Raw genomic sequence first — 20,392 nt, forward strand, 5'->3', positions numbered from 1 at the left:
GAAGACACTTATTAATTAGAAAGGGAGCTATAATACATTCACGGTGGAGGAACCCAGCAGACACCTCCTTCACCAGGTGACGCAGAGAAACACCTCCAGGAATGAGACACGCAGACGGCACGTCATCCCCGGTCACACCATCACTTCTGGGTGACGTCCGGGCACTGTCTTGCCCCGAATGCATAACCCGAGGCTCAGCGTCAGACATGCCCAGACCCAAGGGCCATTCTGCCAGACAACTGGCCGGGAGTCTTCCGCAACGTGAAGGATGAACGACAACGGAAGACGGAGGAACCGTCACCGATGGGACAAGACTCGGGAGACACAAGATACTGGACACAGTGTGGGATCCCGGAACAGGGGGCGGTCGTTAGTGAGAAGCTCGGGGGAATGGGACTAGTCTGGAGTTCAGGTGCGATGAGGATAATGATAAGCCCGGTGCCTCTGGATCATCCGGTGACCGGGGCAACCCCTGCCACTTACTGAACCCACTACTGAACGAGCATCTGACTGCCTGTGCCTCTGTTTCCACATCTGTACAATGGGCATGCTACTAGGGGCACCTACGCTCTCGGGCTGAGAGTTGGTGACGGTGACTATACAAAGCACCTGGCACCGAGGCCAGTACAAGAGGCGATGAAAGTCAAGAGGCAAGAAGCCGAAGGCGCCCCCTTCCCGCCCTGCTCACAGCAGATCCAGTGATGATGTGGACGGGGCCTCGGGGGTTGGTATACGGCATCTCTCGGCTGCCATTAAACACCTAGAGAAGGGAGCGAGGAGGAGGGGCATGTCACAACAGGCCACACCCCGGGGCGTCCAGGGGTCCACTGACACCGGCCACACGGGCCCTTGGCCCTCCCTGAGCCTCACCTGGTAGTCGTAAATGGGCCACAGCCGTTCGTACGAGTGCTCGTGAGCCCACAGCTGCAGGTCGACCCCTGAGACAGAAAAAGCGGGGGTCAAGCCCCTTGACCCTGGAGAGATCGGGGGCGGGGAACTCCCCCGGGTCACTCACCGTGTTTGTAGAAAAGGTCCTCCAACCCATACAACTTGCCAAGGAGGCCTTTGCGAACCTGGGCAGGGCGACAGAGGAGGTGAGTGGTGAATCGGGCCGGCCCCCCACGTGGCGCTCGGCACCCCGCCCCCGGGGAGGGGGTCCCCACCTTGCTTTCATGCCATGTACAGTCGTCCAAGTCTGCGTTGGAACAGTACATGGGCCGGTGGCCCATGGTGATGATCCACGGCCGGGCCACCCGGTTCTTATTGGCTTTCTGGAGAGAAGGGCCCGGAGTGAGAGTCAGGGAGAGGGGAGGGGAGGGCAGGCTGGTCAGGGGATGAGAGGGGACCTCCAGCCAGGTTACCTGGAGGTCGCTCTCCAGCCAGCGGAACTGTCTCTCTACGAGGTGGCGGCCATAATTGAGGAAGAAATACACTTCGGTGGAGAAGGAGATGATGTGCGCGGGGCCCAGATCCCAGCTGGAGGGGTCAAAGGGCATGGGTCGAAGGCGGGGTCTCCTCTGCATCTCCCGCCCTTCGGGGGAGGGAAGCCAGTCCCCCAGGTCCCCCAGATTACCTGTACCACAGGCCTTGGTTGTTCCCTGGCATGCTGAAGCGAGCCTTGTAGTGAGAGAAGTTGCTGGATAAAAGGAAATAAAGGGGTGGGAAGAGACTCTGGGTTCTCCGGTCCCACCCCCACCTCCCCACTTCCGGGCTGGGTCTGGCTCCCAGCCTAGCCCTTATCTCCACTAATCAGCAGCTGCAGCACGAGGGACTAAGGTGAGACACTAAGAAGGACACATCTGTTTTCACCGCTCAGGCCCCCGCCCACCCTGAAGCCCTCGGCCCTCACTAGCGCTCTTCATGATTCCCAGGGCAGGTCATGTAGGGCAGACTGGCGGCCACAGGTTCGATGAGCCGCATGAACTTGTCGCCGACGTGAGCGTTGTCCTGATCCATGTTGTAGGCAAAGTCTCCTGAGGGGCGGGCGGGGAGAGAGTGAGGACCCAGGCCCGGCTCTCCTTCTGCCAGGACTGAGACAGCTGCTCAGTCGGCTGTAACTCCGGCTCGGAGCCATCCTGGTTCTCCGATCCCTACCTCACACCCACCCACATGTGCCCTTGGGACTGTTTCCCGAACCTCTGGTCTGAGTGCCCCCCCCCCCCCCACGCAGGACCGTGCTGGTCTCCTGTGCTCTGATTACACTGGCCCACATCTTTGCCCGCCCTCTTGTCCCCTCCCAGGACAACGATGTTAAGACCGACACAGTCTGATACTGGTTTCGTACCAGGCACAGTTCCAAATGCTTTACATTCTTGATCACCTGAATCTTCAATACACCCTCTGAGGTGGATATTATTATGACCTCACTTCAAACGGGGAAACTGAGGCCCAGGGGGCCCGTGCAAGGTCACAAGGCTGGCTAGTAAAGACCCAGGAATCAAGCCCCGAGAGTCTGATTCCAGAGTCTGCGGCCTTGAACCTTATCAGCCCCAATCTCCATCTCCCATCTGTTTCCCTGTCCCTTGAAGCCACAGCAGCAATGATAATGACAATGAACATGTAGCACTTACAGCATGCTGGGCAATGTCAACTATTTAGTCATGACGACAGTCCCGTGAATTCTGACCCAGTCTCAGCTGTCACAGGGGAATAACGCAGAGGACAAAAGCAACGCTCTACGTGTTGGAGCTGGGATTCTCACCCGCGCGTTCTGGTTAACCATAGACACCATCGCCAAGGTCAGGCGCATCCCCGGTCCCTTCAGAACCACACTGGCCCCGGCCAGGTCCCCTCAACAGTCCTCCCACCCACGCCCCACCCCACACCTCCGGGCGCACCCTTGCCGATGCCTCACCCACATGGAGAACAGCATCATACATGCCCTGCTGGGTGTCCCTGCGCAGCCGGGGTAAGGCCTTCGGGTTGTCAGCCCCCAGGTCCCCAAACACAGCCAGGCGGGGACTCCAGTGGGGACCGTTCTTCAGGGCCCTGAAGCGGAACCGACGGCTCCAGCCCCGAGAACTGCCGCAGCGGTAAACTGAGGGAAAGGGAAAGGTCGTGGTCAGCGAGGGGCACCCCCGGCCGTCTCCTCCACCGCCATCCACCTTCAGCTGGTGGGGGGAGGCGGTGGGGAATCGAAGGGTTCTGACCTGTGCCCTCTGGTCCACCCGGCCCCGGACCCCAGCGCCTTCCATTTTCATCTTCAAGGTCTCCTACAATGGGGTCCGGGTAAACAGAGCAGGTACCAGCCCAGCCCGAGCCCCCTGCTGGTGGTAGTAGCTTCTAGTCTACACCGCACTCCTCTTCCTGCTCCCCTCAACACTTGGGTCCGGGGCCCCTCTCACCGTACTGGACCCCCGGCAGCAGCCCCCGCAGCGTGACTCGGTGTATATAGAACTTCCGCCGGAGGATGCCCCCATCCACGAAGGGGCTGAAGGTGCCCTGGGCCCGGAGGGGCAGGGGCCCCGTCAACTGTAGGCCAAACTGCACTTCAGAGTGGGTGGGGACCCATGTGGTCCAGGTTACCGTCATGGAGCCTGGCTCACCTGGGGAGAAAGGAACAGAGTGGGGCTGGGCGGTGAGGCCTGGGGGGGGGGGGGGGGCGGAGGGGGGGGGAAGGGAAGGATGCACAGAGAGTGAGGGCCAATAACTAAGAGCTCCGGAACACCGAGGAGTCAAGGGACACAGTTCCGGAGCTCCCCAAGTTCAATCCCGGCTCTGCCGTTTCTAAGCTGTGCTTCCCTGAGCAAGTCGCTTCACCTCTCTGAGCCCCAGTTTCCTCACCTGTAAGGTAGAATGACGATAATATCTACTCTACAGGGTTTTGATGAGGCTTAGGTGAGTAAATACAAGTAAAGCACCTGTAACAGTGCAGCTAGGATTACATTATTAATATCATTATTCACTCTGGGCAGAACTTGTGCCACTTTACATACATGATTTAAAAAAATTTTTTTTTTTTAATTTATTTATTTGAGAGAGAGAGTGAGAGAGCGCAAGCTGGGGAGGGGCAGAGAGAGAGAGAATCTCAGGTAGGCTCCCCAATGTCACCAGGCACCCCCATACCTGATATTATTTAGGGGTTATAAATTTAGATGTCTAGAAGCCTGCTGGGTAATATAAACGGAGACAAGGGCCAGCTGGAAGGAATAAGGCAGCAAGGAGTTATGGTGTGTGTGGCCAACTGTAGACCCTGCCCTATCTCAAAGGGGCGGCCATCGCTGGCTCTGGTGACAGCCACCATGTGGGCCCAGTGCCACGAAATCTGTCAACTTCTAGACTAAGTCTCTATGTGGTGGTTTTACATTACATAGACATAGATATAGATATATAGATGTACACACAAATACAAACTTTTTAAAACATTTTTTTAAAATGTATTTATCTATTTTGAGACAGAAAGAGAGAGAGAGTGAGAATCCCAAGCAGGTTCCATGCTTTAGCGCGGAGCGGGATGCGGGGCTCAATCCCACGAACCGTGAGATCACGTCCTGCGCCGAAATCAAGAGCTGGCCCCTTAACGGGCTGAACCACCCAGGCACCCCAGAAATCCAAACTTTTAAGTGACAGTTCAAAATTCTTAAATGTCGGGGTACCTGGGTGGCTCAGTTAAGCGTCCGCCTTCGACTCAGGTCATGATCTCGCGGTTGGTGAGTTCAAGCCCCGCGCCCGGTTCTGTGCTGACAGCTCGGAGCCTGGAGCCTGCTTGGGATTCTGTGTCTCCCTCTCTCTCTCTGCCCCTCCCTTCTTTGTGCCTATAGTCAGCTACTCTTCATGTAAGAGGATATACACAAGTTATCTACTCGTTTCTACCAAAGAAATACAGGAAGGATACAGCAGAAAGGAAATAGATGGGTTACTTACATGGGGTGGATGGGGTAGAAAAGAGGGGGACAGGAACGGAGCAGGAAAGACCAAGGGAGAAAACACTACCTTTTTTGTGTAATTCTGACTCTTAGAATTATAGTCCCGCTTCAAATTTCCTTCACACACGCCCCGAATAAACTAACAATTAAAGCCACCCAGGAGGTGGGGAGAAGCCAGTATGGAATATAAATACTGACCAATGGAGGTAACTATACTTAAAAAGTGAACAGGGGTGGGGCGCCTGGGTGGCTCAGTCGGTTAAGTGCCTGACTTTTGATTTCAGTTCAGGTCATGATCTCCCGGTTTGTGGGTTCGGGCGCCCCGTTGGGCTCTGTGCTGACAACTCAGAGACTGGAACTGCTTCAGATTCTGGGTCTCCCTCTCTCTCTGCCCCTCTCTGACCCACGTTGTCTCTGTCTCTCTCAAAATAAATAAAATAAACCTTAAAAAAAAAAACCCAAAACCTCTCTCCTTTCAGAAAAATAAAAAATAAAAGGACTACAGAGGAAAAGGACCACACACACGTTGTCACCTACTAAAGGTTCTCCGGAACCACTTTATGCCCATACTCGCATTGAGCAAATAAGCAAGCATGTTGTAGAAGTGGAAGGTAGGTTTCTCGATGCTGGTGAGAGAAATTACAAACAAGGAAAGAAAATGGCCAAAATAAATCCTCGATTTAGAATCAGAGGTATCAGCATGATCTCATGGTATGTAGTGTATACACACAGATAGACGCGAAAATACAGATGTGCGCATGTGCGTGTGACACACACACATGCTGCCTAGCTCTGTGAAAGGGCCTGGAAGCAAGGATACCTCGGTAGCCGCGAGCACACCGAGTGCTCAGATCTTAGTTTCTAAATACCCATTCTCCACTGAAAGAAACTGGGGCTCCTTGGATAAGCGGTTGATTCCAAAGATGGGGCAGGAAATATACAAGATAAGCCTGGAATAACCTATGGTCCCAGAAAAAGTGGAAGTGCTCCAAAAATAATGGGGGTTTGTTGAAAGAACACAGAAGCCAATCTGAAAGAAATCCAGAAGACCAAATCTGGGACAGTTTGAGCCACAAAGTAAATAACAATAGTACTGTATATTTAACCGATGGAACAGTGGGTATCTGTAAGTCTATACTGACATAAAAGAATGAATGAATGGATGGATGGATAGATGGATGGATGAAGGGGGGAAAGAACAGCTTTCCCTACAGAAAAGTTTCCGTTAGATGGAGACAGGGAATTAGAAAGTTACAAAGCCACAATTAGGCAAACACCACCTAACAATTGTTGCAGGCAAGATCCACTGGCAGCTGCCAAAATTGGCTGGAGGAAGTTTCAAGAGAAACATTCATTTGCATGGTCTCAAGGAATCTCCCCCAAGATACTCATTAACCACAAAGGGAAGAATAAAAATCCTGCCCTGGAGAAACTCAGCAACGCACCCCTGTAACCAGGCGGTGAAGGTTAACAGCCTCAGTAACAGCCATAAACTGTGTCAGCATCATGAACTCTCTGATAACAGGTACCGGGAAAGACACAACATCGCAGCGGTCATAGTCTTGCCAGAAAAACACATAACTTCATCCTAATCTTGAGAAAATGCCTGACCAGCCCCAAATGAGGGCTACCCTACAAAATAACTGCTCAGTGCTAAGTAATGTCGAGAGCACGAAAGACAAGGAAAGACTTTGCAACTGGCAGATTGGAGATGACTAAGAAGAACAACTAAATGCTGAATGACAAAATAACCAAGTGGAAAAAGTGCTGACATAGGAACAGGGTCTCTAGTTCAGTTAATAGTATTGTACCGATGTTAACCTCCCGGCTTAATAATCAGACCGTAATTATGTAAGACGCTAACATAACACTAAGAGAAACCGGGGGAGAAGGAAACTCTAATTTTCTGTTAAATCTAAAATTAGTACAAGCCGGGGGGGGGGGGGGGCGCCTGGGTGGCTTAGTCGGTTAACCGTCTGACTTCAGCTCAGGTCACGATCTCACGGTCCGTGAGTTTGAGCCCCGCGTCCGACTCTGTGCTGACAGCTCAGAGCCTGGAGCCTGCTTCTGATTCTGTGTCTCCCTCTCTCTCTGCCCCTCCCCCGCTCATGCTCTGTCTCTGTCTCAAAAATAAATAAACGTTAAAAAAAATTTTTTTTAAAAACAAACAAACAAAAAAACAACAAGGAAAGACTCAGGAGCTGTTACAGAGAGGAGGAGATTAGAGACATAGAGTCAGAAGCAGTGTGGAGTCGTGGGTTGAATCCTGGATTAGAATGAAGACATTAGTGGAAAGATGGGTGAAGTCCATAGTTCAGTTAGTGATATGATGCCAATGTTAATTTCTTAGCCTTGACAACGGTACCACGGGTATGTAAGACATTGACATTTCGGGAAGCTGGGTGAAGGGGGTACAGGAACTCTGCACTCTCTCTGCAACTCTTCCATAAGTCTAAAATTATTGCAAAATAAAAAGCTAAAATTATTTGAAAGACAGACAGGGCTGTGTGCTGAGATTTGGTGCAGTATCGAAAAGCTATAGGCACAATAATTTGAAACTCCTTTTAAAAGCCTGCTCCCCGGGGGCGCCTGGGTGGCTCAGCCGGTTGGGGGTCTGACTTCTGCATCGGTCATGATCTCACCTCTCATGAGTTCAAGCCCCACAGAGGGCTCTGTGCTGCCAGCTCAGAGCCTGGAGCCTGCTTCAGATTCTGTGTCTCCCATTCTCTCTGCCCCTCCCCTGCTCATGCTCCAGCTCTCTCTCTCTCTCTCTCTCTCAAAAATAAAATAAAACATTAAAAAAATAATAATGAGGGGCGCCTGGGTGGCTCAGTAGGTTAAGCGGCCGACTTCAGCTCAGGTCATGATCTCGCGGTCCGTGAGTTTGAGCTCCGCGTCGGGCTCTGTGCTGACAGCTCAGAGCCTGGAGCCTGTTTCAGATTCTGTGTCTCCCTCTCTCTGACCCTCCCCTGTTCATGCTCTGTCTCTCCCTGTCTCAAAAATAAATAAAACATTAAAAAAATTTAAAAAAATAATAATAATGAAAAAAGCCTCCTCCCTGTTTCAACCAAGTGCCCGTGAGAAACCAAATTTTCTTCCTAGGTATCATCCAAAGCAACCTATTGAAACAGCAGCAGAAGCAGATGTGGGGAGAATCTGGCTGTCTCCTATGAAGCCAGACATTAAAGAGGCTTAGAAAGATGTAAACCAGTGCTGCTCTTCTCATGAAATTTCTTTTCTTTTGCATAGTAATATCTCATGAAAAATGCCATTTACCTAATGCAGAGCGGATTTATTAGTGTTCACGTTAAATGACTTAAAATTTGTAAATGCCTCAGTTTTAGTTTCTAAGATGCAAATATTTGGCTATAACTCACATAAACCAAAGGTCTTTGAGGTTCTCAATAATTTTTAGCTGTGCCAAGGGGCCCTGAGACAAAAATGTGGGAGAAGCATGGATGCACGCAGGCCAAGCTCTGCTTTGCCCCTTCACAGGTAATATCTCATTTACTCCCTGCCATGAGGTCACACTAACATTTTCCCATTCTCCAGATGAGGACGCTGAGACCAGAGAGGTTAAGTCACTGGCCCATGGTCACACAGCAGGTAAGTAAGATTAAACTACTTACACTAGGATTAAAACCCAGGAAGTTTGGGTACAGAGGCTCCAGAGTCACAGGGCACCACGGCCTCTAGATCAAGGATCAGGAGGCAGCTTTGTGGGGACACAATGGGCAGGGACAATAGCAGCCCCCTTTGGGGAATGCTTACCACCGGGTGGACACGGTAATCATTTCCCACACAGCCAGAGGCACCACTGCTCGGAACCCCCATTTAACAGAGGCAGACAACCGCGGCTCAGGAAGGGCAAGCCCAAGGTCCCACAACAATTGGCATGGGATTCCGGAGCCCCCAACCCACTGGGCCTCCCGGGGAAATGCCCAGGAAGTGCTCACAGAAACTTACCCGGGTAGGACAGGTGGACTTGCTCAGGGGGGGCCCTGGGAGCCTCTGGGGCCCCTCGGACTCCGAGGGAGAAAAACAAGAGCACACAGCTGCAGGACGAGCAGAGACAAAGGAGGCGCATGGTAAGGGGACGGTGAGGGACAGATGGGGGAGGGGAGGGGTCCACAGTAGCTCAGATTCCGGAACAGCGCGAAGATCAGGAACACGCGAAGAGCCTGGGAGGCAGAGTGGAGGGAGCGCAGGCGATGCTGGGGGGAGGGAGGCAGGACGGTTATCCGGATGCTGCAGGGAAAACAAGCGTGTTGATCATTACCAAGCGCCCGATGTCCCGAGACTCGCTGTGTGCTGGGCACTTTGCATAGATTAAGTCACGGGCGCCTCACAACATTCCTATGTGTGGTGGCTACTGTGATGATCCCCGTGTCACCGGGTGTCCCCTGTGTCACCCAGGAGGGAAATGAGCAACAGTGATTCAGGGCACAGCTGGGGATGTGATGGAGCCGGGACTGGAACCCAGGGGTCCCGGCCCCAGAGCTCCTGCCGTTAAGCGCAGCTCACTCTCGGTGACAGGTTTGGGAGTGGGGTGGGGGCTCGGGGTAGCAAGTTGCCCTTGGCAACCCCGTAACCAGCACTCCGCCTGCTCTCAGCAACCGCAGCTTTTTCACCTTTTTACCTCCACCCCTAGCATTGCACTCGGCTCTCAGACCTCGTCGTCGCTCTCTATTTGGTCCTCCAGTGGTGTTAGTGACCCCAACCCCCCACTCCAACCCCAGATCCCCCCCGGAATTCCACCCTCCCGGAGGCGGCCCCAGCCTCTCTGCCCTCTCCCCAGCGTCCCATCCTGCCTCGGTGACCCCAATCCCGCCCCTGGCGCTGCACCTGCATACCCACCCCCCTTCTCCCCAGCCCCTTCTGGCCGGCTCCCGTTCGCTCTCCAGCTCCCCCAGGACCTGCCGGGGCACAGCCGGGCCAGGACCGTCAGCCCGGACGCCGGGAGCTGGGGCGGGGGACGCCCTCCCGGTCCCCGGCTCACCCTCGGGGGCGCCAGCTGCCCGCACGCGCGTCTCTGGCCACCCGTGCGGCGGCGGTATTTATGAGTTTGCAGGCATCGTGGCATCCTGCCGCCCACAGCTGTCCCAGCCCCGGAAGAGCCTGCCTTCTGGAGGTGACAGGCTCCCCAGGCAACCCGGGCCCCGGGCCACACAGGTCCGGCCGGTCCTGGGCGCCCCACCCCCCCACCCAGGGCGGGGCGTGGGATGGGGGGCCCAGAAAGGTTTGGTACGCCGCAACCACCACCTCCAGGTTGACCACCAGATGAGCGCCGAGACAGGTAAGGCTGAGCTGGTCTACCAGGCGCCCCACCCCGCGACTGCGGAGCCCCCAGGGCAAGGACGCTGGCTCCCACCCCTGGAGCTGCCAGATCCCGCGGTACCCACGTGTGCCAGCAGCGGGGGTCTGCGACCCAGGCGATTCGATTCCCCCATCCTTTCCAGCCGGCTCGTCTTCCTCTAAACCCCTTCCACCTTCCTCCTTCTCCAAGCTTAGCTCACGGATTCCCATCCCCCCCCCAACCCCCACTCAACCCCGGGGCACACTGAAAACACAAAATCCAAATCCAAGAAAGACAGTGCCGCTTCTGGGCTGTGCGCCCTCGGCGGGTTGCTTAACCTCGCTGAGCCATGGCTTCTTCTCGCGTAAAACGAAGGTATTAATAGTGCATATCCTATGGGCGGGTGTGAGGCTTAAACCAGGTGAGGCAATTTCAGGCTGAGAACCGGCCTGGCCCAGAATAAAGGCTGGATAAGAATCAGCTGCTTTATTATTATTATTATTATTATTGCATGAACTCCAGAAATGGGTCTGAGGTCTAGGTGGGAGCAAGCGAGAATTTTCCAGTAAACCTTCGGGAGCTGTTCGGAGGTTGAGTGTGGCTTGCCAGAAAATATGTTTGGGGGTTCCTCCAGCAGCAGAAAAAGTATGGAGGGTCCAGGTTTTCGATTGTTCTCTGTTCCCAGCAGCAGATAAAATGACCCCACCTACTTGGTTTTTGTAATTCAAGGTACAGCAATGTCCCCAGGTTGGGTGCAACAGATTTCGGAGTGACACTGAAGGGGGGCGGGGTTCCAGATGGGCCTTTTGTACTGTTCGGATTTTTTTTTCACCTTCCAGAGTCCCCGTTACAGCTTAAAATGTAACAATACACAATTCTTTCATCCTCAAACACCCTCAATTCCCACTCCCACCCCCAATTGTAAGTTGCCCTTGCTTTTTGTTTTTCTTGCAGAAGCTGAGGCTTCTAAACTTTTTTTGTGGGGCGCCTGGGTGGCTCAGTCGGTTGAGCGGCCGACTTCGGCTCAGGTCACCGATCTCACAGTCCTTGAGTTTGAGCCCCGCGTCGGGCTCTGTGCTGACCGCTCAGAGCCTGGAGCCTGTTTCGGATTCTGTGTCTCCCTCTCTCTCTGACCCTCCCCTGTTCATGCTCTGTCTCTGTCTCAAAAATAAATAAACGTTAAACTTTTTTTGTGCTAAAGAGCTTCCGGCGGGCTGGTGAAGCCCTTCCCTGAATCATGTTTTTACAGGCATGAAATAAACACACAGGATTACGAAGGAAACCGATGCTACTGAATTATAGATCTTGAAATATTTTTAAAATTTTTTTAAGTTTATTTATTTATTTTGAGAGAGAGAGAGAAAGTGCGAGTGGAGGAGGAACAGAGGGGAGAGGGAGTGGGAGAAAGAGAGAGAATCCCAAGGAAGCTCTGCACTGACAGCACAGAGCCCGACGTGGGGCTCGATCTCACGGACCCTGAGAGCGTGACCTGAACCGACATCAAGAGTTGGACGCTTACCCAACTGAACCACCCAGGCGCCCCAATATTGAAACATTTTTAAAACAAATACATGATACGGTGAGATGTGCGCTTCTTTCTTAATGCATTAAACTTCAAGATCTAGTGCAGGTTCAGAAAATTATGGCAAACTCCAAAGTTTTAATGGATGTACAGAAGACGGTTGAGTGGCTTGCAATGACTCAGTGGGATTTGAAAACGCCTTTGATTTCTTCTCATGGCAGAGCTGAAAGTCTGAAAGTAGGACAGAAGGACATGGTAAATTTCAATCGCAGCAGCCCTTCTGTAGCCTCTTAAAAATTATTGAGGACCCCAAAGACGTTTTGTGTATACACACACACACACACACACACACACAGGTTATATCCATTGCTACTTGTCATGCAAGAAAAATAAAAGGAGAGGTTTTAAAAATTTTTTCTTAAGTTTGTTTATTTATTTTTTGAGAGAGACAGAGACAGAGGCAGAGTGCGAGCAGGGGAGGGGCAGAGAGGGAAGGAGACACAGAATCCGCAGCAGGCTCCAGCTGTCAGCACAGAGCCCGATGCTGGGGGGTCAAACTCATGAACCGCGAGATCATGACCTGAGCTGAAGTCAGATGCCCAACCGACTGAGCCACATAGGTGCCCCGAGAAGTTTTTATTTAGTTTGTTTATTTATTTTGAGGCGCTGGGCAGAGAGAGAGAGAGAGAGAGAGAGAGAGAAGCCCAAGCAGGCTCTGCACTGTGAGCATGGATCCCAGCGCCAGGCTCCATCTCATGATCTCTGAGATCATGACTTGAGTCGAAATCAAGAGTCCCACACTCAACCCACTGAGCCACCCAGGTGCCCCTAAAATGAGCAGTTTTTCAAACGCAAGAATACACATGCGTACATTTCATTAGCCGTCCTATCAATGATGTCACCACAGGTCGAGCAGCCTTCGGAGAGTGAAAAGGACGAACACATCTCAGTATTATGATGAAAAGAGTTTTGGGGTACCTGGGTGGCTCAGTGGGTTAAGCGTCGGACTTTTGATTTCAGCCCAGATCATTCTCGGGGTTGGTGAATTCAAGCCCCGCCTGCAGCTCTGGGCTGGTGGTGCAGAGCCTGCTTGGGATTTCCTCTCTCCCTCTCTGTCTGCCCCTCCCCCAGTCATGTGCATGCGTCCATGAACGCACTCTCTCTTTCTCTCAAAAATAAATAAACTTGAGAAAAAGAAAAGAGTTTTGATCTCATTGACGCCCTGAAAAAGGTCTTGGGGTTTCACGGGGGTTCCACAACCACTCTTTGAGGACTGCTGAGTTAAAGGGCAGTGAAAGCAAAGAGGTCATTGGCTTTCCTATCCAAAATCACGTAGCCGCTGAATTCCATCTAGCAGCTCCGGTTAAAAGCCCCAGTAGAAAAATAAATAAGTAATAATAATAATAACAACAATAAATAAGCCCCACTAGAATTGTTTATACCTGCTGGTCTCTGATGTGGTGGGTGAGGGGCTCACAGCTCCCTGTGCCCTGCCCCCCAGCCCTACTCCCATCACTGCCTTCCCCTGTTGTCCGGACAGCCGGCCATAGAACGATTTCCAGATCCTCTCATCAGACAGCTTTGTGTTTTGAGAAATAGCCTTCTACTTCCCTATTTCTGCTTCTCCTTAGAGAGGAGAGAGTCTCGTGGTGGTGAACAGAGCACAGACTCTGGGGCCCGATGGCCTGGGATTAGATCGAGCTCTAGCGCTGACTGACGTCGGCAAGTTACTGAACTTCACCGGACCTCAGTTTCCCCATCTGTTAAATGGGAATAATGGTAGTAACTGTCTCAGAGGGCTGTAATAAAGATGAAATAAGGTAACAGATAATAAACAACAGCACAAAGCAAGGGCCACGCACGTCCCTTCCAATGATTATTATATCATAGACATCTGGTCTGCTCAGTTTGTAACATGAGGCTGTGATGAGCTTCCTTTTCTAAATCATTCAAAAAATTTTTTAATGTTTATTTATTTTTGAGAGAGAGAAACAGAGTACAAGCAGGGGAGGGGCAGAGGCGGGGGGAGACACAGAATCCCAAGCAGGCTCCAGGTTCTGAACTGTCAGCACAGAGCCCGACACGGGGCTCGAACCCGTGAACTGTGAGATCATGACCTGAGCTGAAGTCGGCCGCTCAACCGACTGAGCCACCCCGGCGCCCCTCTAAATCATGTTTAAATTATTTGAACCTTCTTCCTTGTGAAATACCACGTACATATGCAGGGTACCTGAAACACAAGTAGTCCACTTCCTGAATTAGGACAAAGGGACCGTACCTGTATAACCACCACCCAGGTGAGGCAACAAATTCTACCAGCTTTCCATAAGCTCCTCCCCACCTCCTCCCAGGCACTACTTTCTCCGTCCCTGAGAAGGTGCCTACTGGACTGACTTTGACCTGGTTTAGGTTTTACTGCCTAAGTATGCCTCCTTAGAGACAGGAGTTTCATTGCGCCTCTTTTCTACACCATGTAAATGATATTCTACAGTATGAGCTCCTGTGTCGGCTTCTTTCCCTCAACGCTACGATTGTGAAATTCATCCAGGTTGGGTGCATGACGCAATCCATTCGTCCTCGTTGCCGAGTAGTATTCCATTGTGCGAATACACCACAATGTGTTTCTACGTTTACACACCAGCTGTGGCTGGAAATTTAAGTTGTTTCCATTTTTTGCTCTCGCAAATGATATATAATGGGCATTTTGTTCTGGTACGTTCACAGCATAGAGTGGTCAACCTATACAGCTGACCCTTGAACAATACAGCTTTAAGCTGCGTGGGTCCAGGGTCGCCTCGGTGGTTCAGCGGGTTAAGCGTCTGACGGCATCCTAGGTCGTGATCTCACAGTTCGTGGGTTCAAGCCCCACGTTGGGCTCCATGCTTGGGCTCTGTGCTTACAGCTCAGAGTCCGGACCCTCATTCAGATTCTGTGTTTCCCTCTCTCTCTCTCTCTGCTCTACCCCTGCTTGTGTTCTCTCTCTCAAAGATAAACATATAAAAAATAAATAAATTGTATGCGTCCACATGTCCGTAGACTTTGTAAGTACAGTATTATCACTATATTTTCTCTTCCTTATGATTTTTTTGTTATTTATTTATTTATTTATTTATTATTTTTTTAAAATTATTTTTAACATTTATTTATTTTTGAGACAGAGAGAGAGGCAGAGCATGAACAGGGGAGGGGCAGAGAGAGAGGGAGACACAGAATCCGAAACAGGCTCCAGGCTCTGAGCTGTCAGCAGAGAGCCCGACGCGGGGCTCGAACTCACGGACCGTGAGATCATGACCTGAGCCGAAGTCGGACGCTCAACCGACCAAGCCACCCAGGTACCCCTATTTATTTATTTTTTAGTGTTTATTTCTTTTTGAGAGACAGAGAGAGACAGAGCACGAGTGGGGAAGGGGCAGAGAGAGGAGACACAGGATCTGAAGCAGGCTTCAGGCTCTGAGCTGTAAGCACAGAGCCCGACATGGGGCTGGAACTCATGAACTGTGAGATCATGACCTGAAGTCGGACACTTAACTGATTGAGCCACCCAGGCGCCCCTATGATTTTTAAAATTTATTTGAGTCCCCCCCTTATTTTTTAAAAGATTTTATTTTATATGTTTATTATCATTATTATTATTATTATTATTATTATTTAGAGAGAGAAAGAGAGGGAGAGCATGAGAAGAGGAGGGGGGCAGAAGGAGAGAGAGAGAGAGTGTCTTAAGCAGGTTCTGCATTGAGTGTGGAACTCAGTCCCACAACCCTGGGGTCATGACCTGAGCTGATGAAATCAAGAGTTGGATGCTCAACCCATTGAGCCACCCAGAGGCCCCTGAAGATTCTATTTTTAAGTCATTTCTACATCCAGTGTGAGGCTCAAACTTACAACCCCAAGATCAAGAGTCACATGCTCTACGACTGAGTCAGCCAGGTGCCCCTTCCTTATGATTTTTGAAATAACATTTTCTTTTCTCTAGCTTACTTTACTGTAAGAATACAGAATATGGTACCTATTACATATAAAATATGTGTTAATTGACTGTTCATGTTATTGGTAAGGCTTTCCATCAAGAGGAAGTTCTCAGGAGTTAAGTTTGGGGAGAGTCAAAAGTTATACTCAGATTTTTGACTGCATGGGAAGGTCACTGCCCCTAACTCCTGAGTTATTAAAAGGGGCAACCTATTACACATTGCTCTTGGGTATGAACCCAGGGGTAGAATGGCTGGATCATAGGACATGTATGTTTATCTTTAGTTGATATTACCAAAGAGTTTTCCAAAGTGGTTGTAATAATATCTTCTCCCTCTGGCCATCTTGGAGTATTTCCATTGCTTACCAATGCTTGGCATTGTCAGCCATTTCGTTTCTAGCCATTCTGGTGGATGTGCATTGGTAGCTCATCGTAATTTTAATTTGCATTTCCTGATGAGTAATAAAATTCTCATTTGCATATTGGCCTTTTGAATATCCTTTTTTGTAATGTGCTTGTTCAGGTGTTTTGCCCAATTTTCTATTGGGTTGTCCATTTTTAAAATGGATGTGTTTTTCATATACTCAGGACACAAGCCATTTGTTAGTTGTTTGTACTATGAACACCTCCTACTCTACAGGTTGTCTTTTCATTTTCTTAATGACATTAAAACAATTTTTAATGTTTATTTATTTTTGAAAGAGAGAGAAAGCAAGCATGAGTGGGGGAGGGACAGAGACAGAGAGGGACAGAGGATCTGCACTGACAGCAGCGAGCCTGATGGGCTCGAACTCACAAACCACAATCACAAGATCATGATCTGAGCTGAAGTCAGATGCTCAACCAACTGAGCCACCAGTCACCCCTCTAATGGCATTTTCTTAAATTTTTTTTTTTTACATTTATTTATTTTTGAGACAGAGAGAGACAGAGCATGAACGGGGGAGGGTCAGAGAAAGGGAGACACAGAATCTGAAACAGGCTCCAGGCTCTGAGCCGTCAGCACAGAGCCCGACACGGGGCTCGAACTCACGAACCGCGAGATCATGACCTGAGCCGAAGTCGGTCGCTTAACCGACTGAGCCACCCAGGCGCCCCTCTAATGGCATTTCTAATGAACAGAAGGTCTTACCTTTAGTGCAGTCCAATTCCTCAGTCTTTTCCTATGAATAATTATTTTTATGTCTTGTTTAAGAAATATTTCCATGCCTCCAAAACATGTTGATGTTCTCTTATGTTGTTTTCCAAAATCTTAATCATCTTGCATTACATTTAAGTTGGTTGTCTATCTGGAACTGATTTTTATTGTATTTTTTTAATGTTTATTTTGTTTTTGAGAGAGTGAGTGGAGGAGGGGCAGAGAGAGAAGGAGACACAGGATCCGAAGCAGGCTTTAGGCTCTGAGCTGTCAGCGCAGAGCCCAATGTGGGGCTTGAACTCATGAACTGCAAGATCATGACCTGAGTCGAAGTCGGCGTTCAATCTACTGAGCCACCCAGGTGCCCCTGGAACTGATTTCTGTCTATGGTGTGAGGTAGGATTTTTAATTGTATTAAAATAATACACATGGCTAATACAATAACGATACATGAGTCTACTTTCTTAAGGAGATGTCTTCTTAAAAGAGCAGTTTCCATTATGGAATTAAATCATCTTATTACTGAAAAATAAGACGTTGGAAAGAGCCAGAAAGGCTTATCAGCACAGGGAACTGACAGACCTGGATTCGAATCCTGGTTCTTCCACTTATGGGCTGAGTTACCTTGGGCAAGTCCTGCCCTTCAGAGTCTCAGCGTCCTCATCTCTAAAATGGATATGGCAGTGCCTACCTTACAAGTGCTTGGAAAGATACAACATGTAAAGCCTGTGATAGAGGGTGGGGCACAAAGAAAGAGCTCAACTACTAGTAGCTGCAATGAGTAACAAACGATTTTATTTAATCAGTCAGTGTCCATTTACCCCTGAGCAACCACTGGTGACAGTGGGTGCCCCTCCTCGGAGCATATTTTTTCTTAGACACCGGATCTGAGCTGAATCATGATCATGTCGTAGTCCTGTATTATTTTTACTGGATTCTTCTCGACATTCTTTGATACTGGCTGCATGATACTCCAGTGGGTGGCATGCTTCTCCCATACTAAGGAGAAGCAATATGGCATTAATGGTTAAAAGCTAGGGCTTTGTAGCCTGATGGTCTGGGTTCAAACCCAACTCCAACATTTGGCAACTATTAGTCTTTGGCCTCTCTGTGCCTCAAATTCCTTGCCTGTAAAATGGGAATAACGCACTCTACTGCATACTTGACATATTTTAGAGGGTTGATGTGAGAACTGGGTGAGCAAGTGGAGGTAATGAACTAAGAACAGTGATAAAAACAATGCTTGGTGCAAACCGAGTCCTCGAAAATCTTAATAGAAATATTTCAGGATTTTGAGGAACACCTGGGTGACTCAATCGGTTGAGCACCTGACTCTTGATTTCTGCTCAGGTCATGATCGCAGGGTTGTGGAATTGAGCCCCATGTTGGGCTCTGAGGAGCGTGGAGCCTGCTTAAGAGTCTCTCTCTCTCTCTCTCTCTCTCTCTCTCTCTCTCTCTTTCTCTCTCCCTCCCTCCCTCTCGCTACCCCTCTCTTCTGCTCAACACTCTCTCTCCCTCTCTCTCTCTAAACTTAAAAAATATATGTGTTAAAAAAAAAAAGAAATATTTCGGGGCGCCTGGGTGGCTCAGTCGGTTAGGCGTCTGACTTCAGCTCAGGGCACGATCTCACGGCTTGTGAGTTCAAGCCCCGTGTCGGGCTCTGTGCTGACAGCTCAGAGCCTGGAGCCTCTTCGGATTCTGTGTCTTTCTCTCTCTCTCTGCCCCTTCCCTGCTCACACTCTTGTCTCTGTCTCTCAAAAATAAACATTAGGGGCGCCTGGGTGGCTCAGTCGGTTAAGCGTCCGACTTCAGCTCAGGTCATGATCTCGCGGTCCGTGGGTTCGAGCCCCGCGTCGGGCTCTGTGCTGACGGCTCAGAGCCTGGAGCCTGTTTCGGATTCTGTGTCTCCCTCTTTCTCTGACCCTCCCCTGCTCATGCTTGCTCTCTGTCTCAAAAATAAATAAATAAATGTTAAAAAATAAACAAATAAACATTAAAAAAAATTAAGAAAAAAAGAGAAATATTTCACGACTTTGAAATTTGTCGTAAGAACATAAGATGGACTGACGGCTGGACAGCGGAATCCGCAGATGCGTGATGAAGCAAGAATAATAAAATGTTAATGGTAGAATCCAGGTGGTGGATACATGTGTGTTTCTTGTAAAATTCTCTCAATTCTCCTGTGTGTTTGAGAATTTTCTTAATACAGTGTTGGGGACAATACTTGAGGAGACCCACGTGGCTGTTGATGCTGATGGCCATGGGAAAAACAGAGCGGCAATGGATTTCTGAGCACTTGATGTGTATATGGAATAGTTAGTTTCATGGCCCTGACTGTCCGTAACGCAGGCGTTAGGAGGCCCATTTTACAGCTAAGGAAACTGAGGCTCAGCAAGGTTTAGCACTTCGCTGTGTGGTCTTCGGGTCACCGACTTGGTGGGGTGAGGGTCGAGGAGGAGGGTGGGATCCAGCGGAGGTGGGCGGTAAATGGACAGATTCCTTCCAGGAAGGTGGTCTACGACTCAGGGACGGTGACCCGGGCCCACAGATCTTGGGGTCCCTCGTGGGGAATGATCCTCATTACGGCAGCTGCCTCGCATGGGAGCCCGTTCCGTGTGCCGGGCATCATGATGGATGCTTTGCATGAATGAGCTCGTTGATACCGCACCCCGGTTATTAGCCCCATTAACAGGTGGGGAAACTGAGGCTGAGAGAGATTGAGCGACTTACCTAAGACCACATAGGTGGTACGTAGTCGAGCTGCGACTAAAACCCTGACGGGAGTGATTTGAAAGCCTAGGACGGGAGCACTTTTAGGAAAGACTTTTCCGCGGTTGGGATATTATCTCTTGAGAAATATTGTCAGCTCCACCCTCAGATTTATCCAGAATCTGCCTGCCTCTCTCCCTTCCCCAGCATCTACTCATCGTCTCCTTCCAGGACTATCTCAGCAGCTCCCTCCTTCGGTCTCCCTGCCCCCAGCCTGACCCGGCAGCCTTCCCCACGTGTAACCAGACTGTTACTGTCCCCTCCCCTGCCCAGAGCCCTCCTGTGGCTCCGTCTCATTCAGGATAGAAGCCGGAGTCCGCCCTGTGGCCCAGCCCACACAACCTTCCCCATCACCATTCTGTCCTCTCTCACCACGCCCCCTCGTGCTCTCTCTGCTTCAGACACGGGGGCTCCCACACTGTGCCTTGAACACAGCAGACACATTACCTCGGGGCCTTTGCACTGGCTGTCCCTGCTCCCTGAAACATTCTTCCCCAATGCTGGCATAGCAGCCCTCCCTCTTTCCTTCAGGCTTTACCCCCATGTCACTTTGTCAGCGAGGCTCTCCTTGGCTTTCTAATGTAAAATCGCAGTCCACCTTCACATACCATTTGCAATCCCCTAAGCCAGGGATCTGGGAACGTCTTCTGTAAAGAGCAAGGTATTAACTAGTTTAGGCTTTGCAGACCATGTGGTCTCTGGCACAGCTACTCCACTCCGGGGTTATAACACAAAAACAGCCACGGGCACTATGTAACCCAACGAGCGTGGCTGTGTTCCAATAACACTTTATGTACGGACCCTGACATGTGAATTTCATGCAAATTTTAGGGGT

At 50.3% G+C, this 20,392-nt stretch overlaps 1 protein-coding gene across 1 annotated transcript; it reads right to left on the reverse strand.

Moving 5' to 3' along the window:
* Positions 1-653: 653 nt before the first annotated feature.
* On the reverse strand, positions 654-8,980 carry ACP7 (acid phosphatase 7, tartrate resistant (putative)). Its single transcript, XM_049621352.1, is given in 9 exon segments — positions 654-760; positions 871-938; positions 1,016-1,073; positions 1,164-1,271; positions 1,362-1,476; positions 1,574-1,636; positions 2,855-3,037; positions 3,345-3,545; positions 8,832-8,980. Coding segments are annotated over 9 exon segments (993 nt in total). The 5' UTR covers positions 8,953-8,980; the 3' UTR covers positions 654-684.
* Between the last annotated feature and the right edge of the window lie 11,412 nt (positions 8,981-20,392).

The sequence above is a fragment of the Panthera uncia genome (genome assembly GCF_023721935.1).
Source record: "Panthera uncia isolate 11264 chromosome E2 unlocalized genomic scaffold, Puncia_PCG_1.0 HiC_scaffold_19, whole genome shotgun sequence".
Taxonomy (NCBI): Eukaryota; Metazoa; Chordata; class Mammalia; order Carnivora; family Felidae; genus Panthera; species Panthera uncia.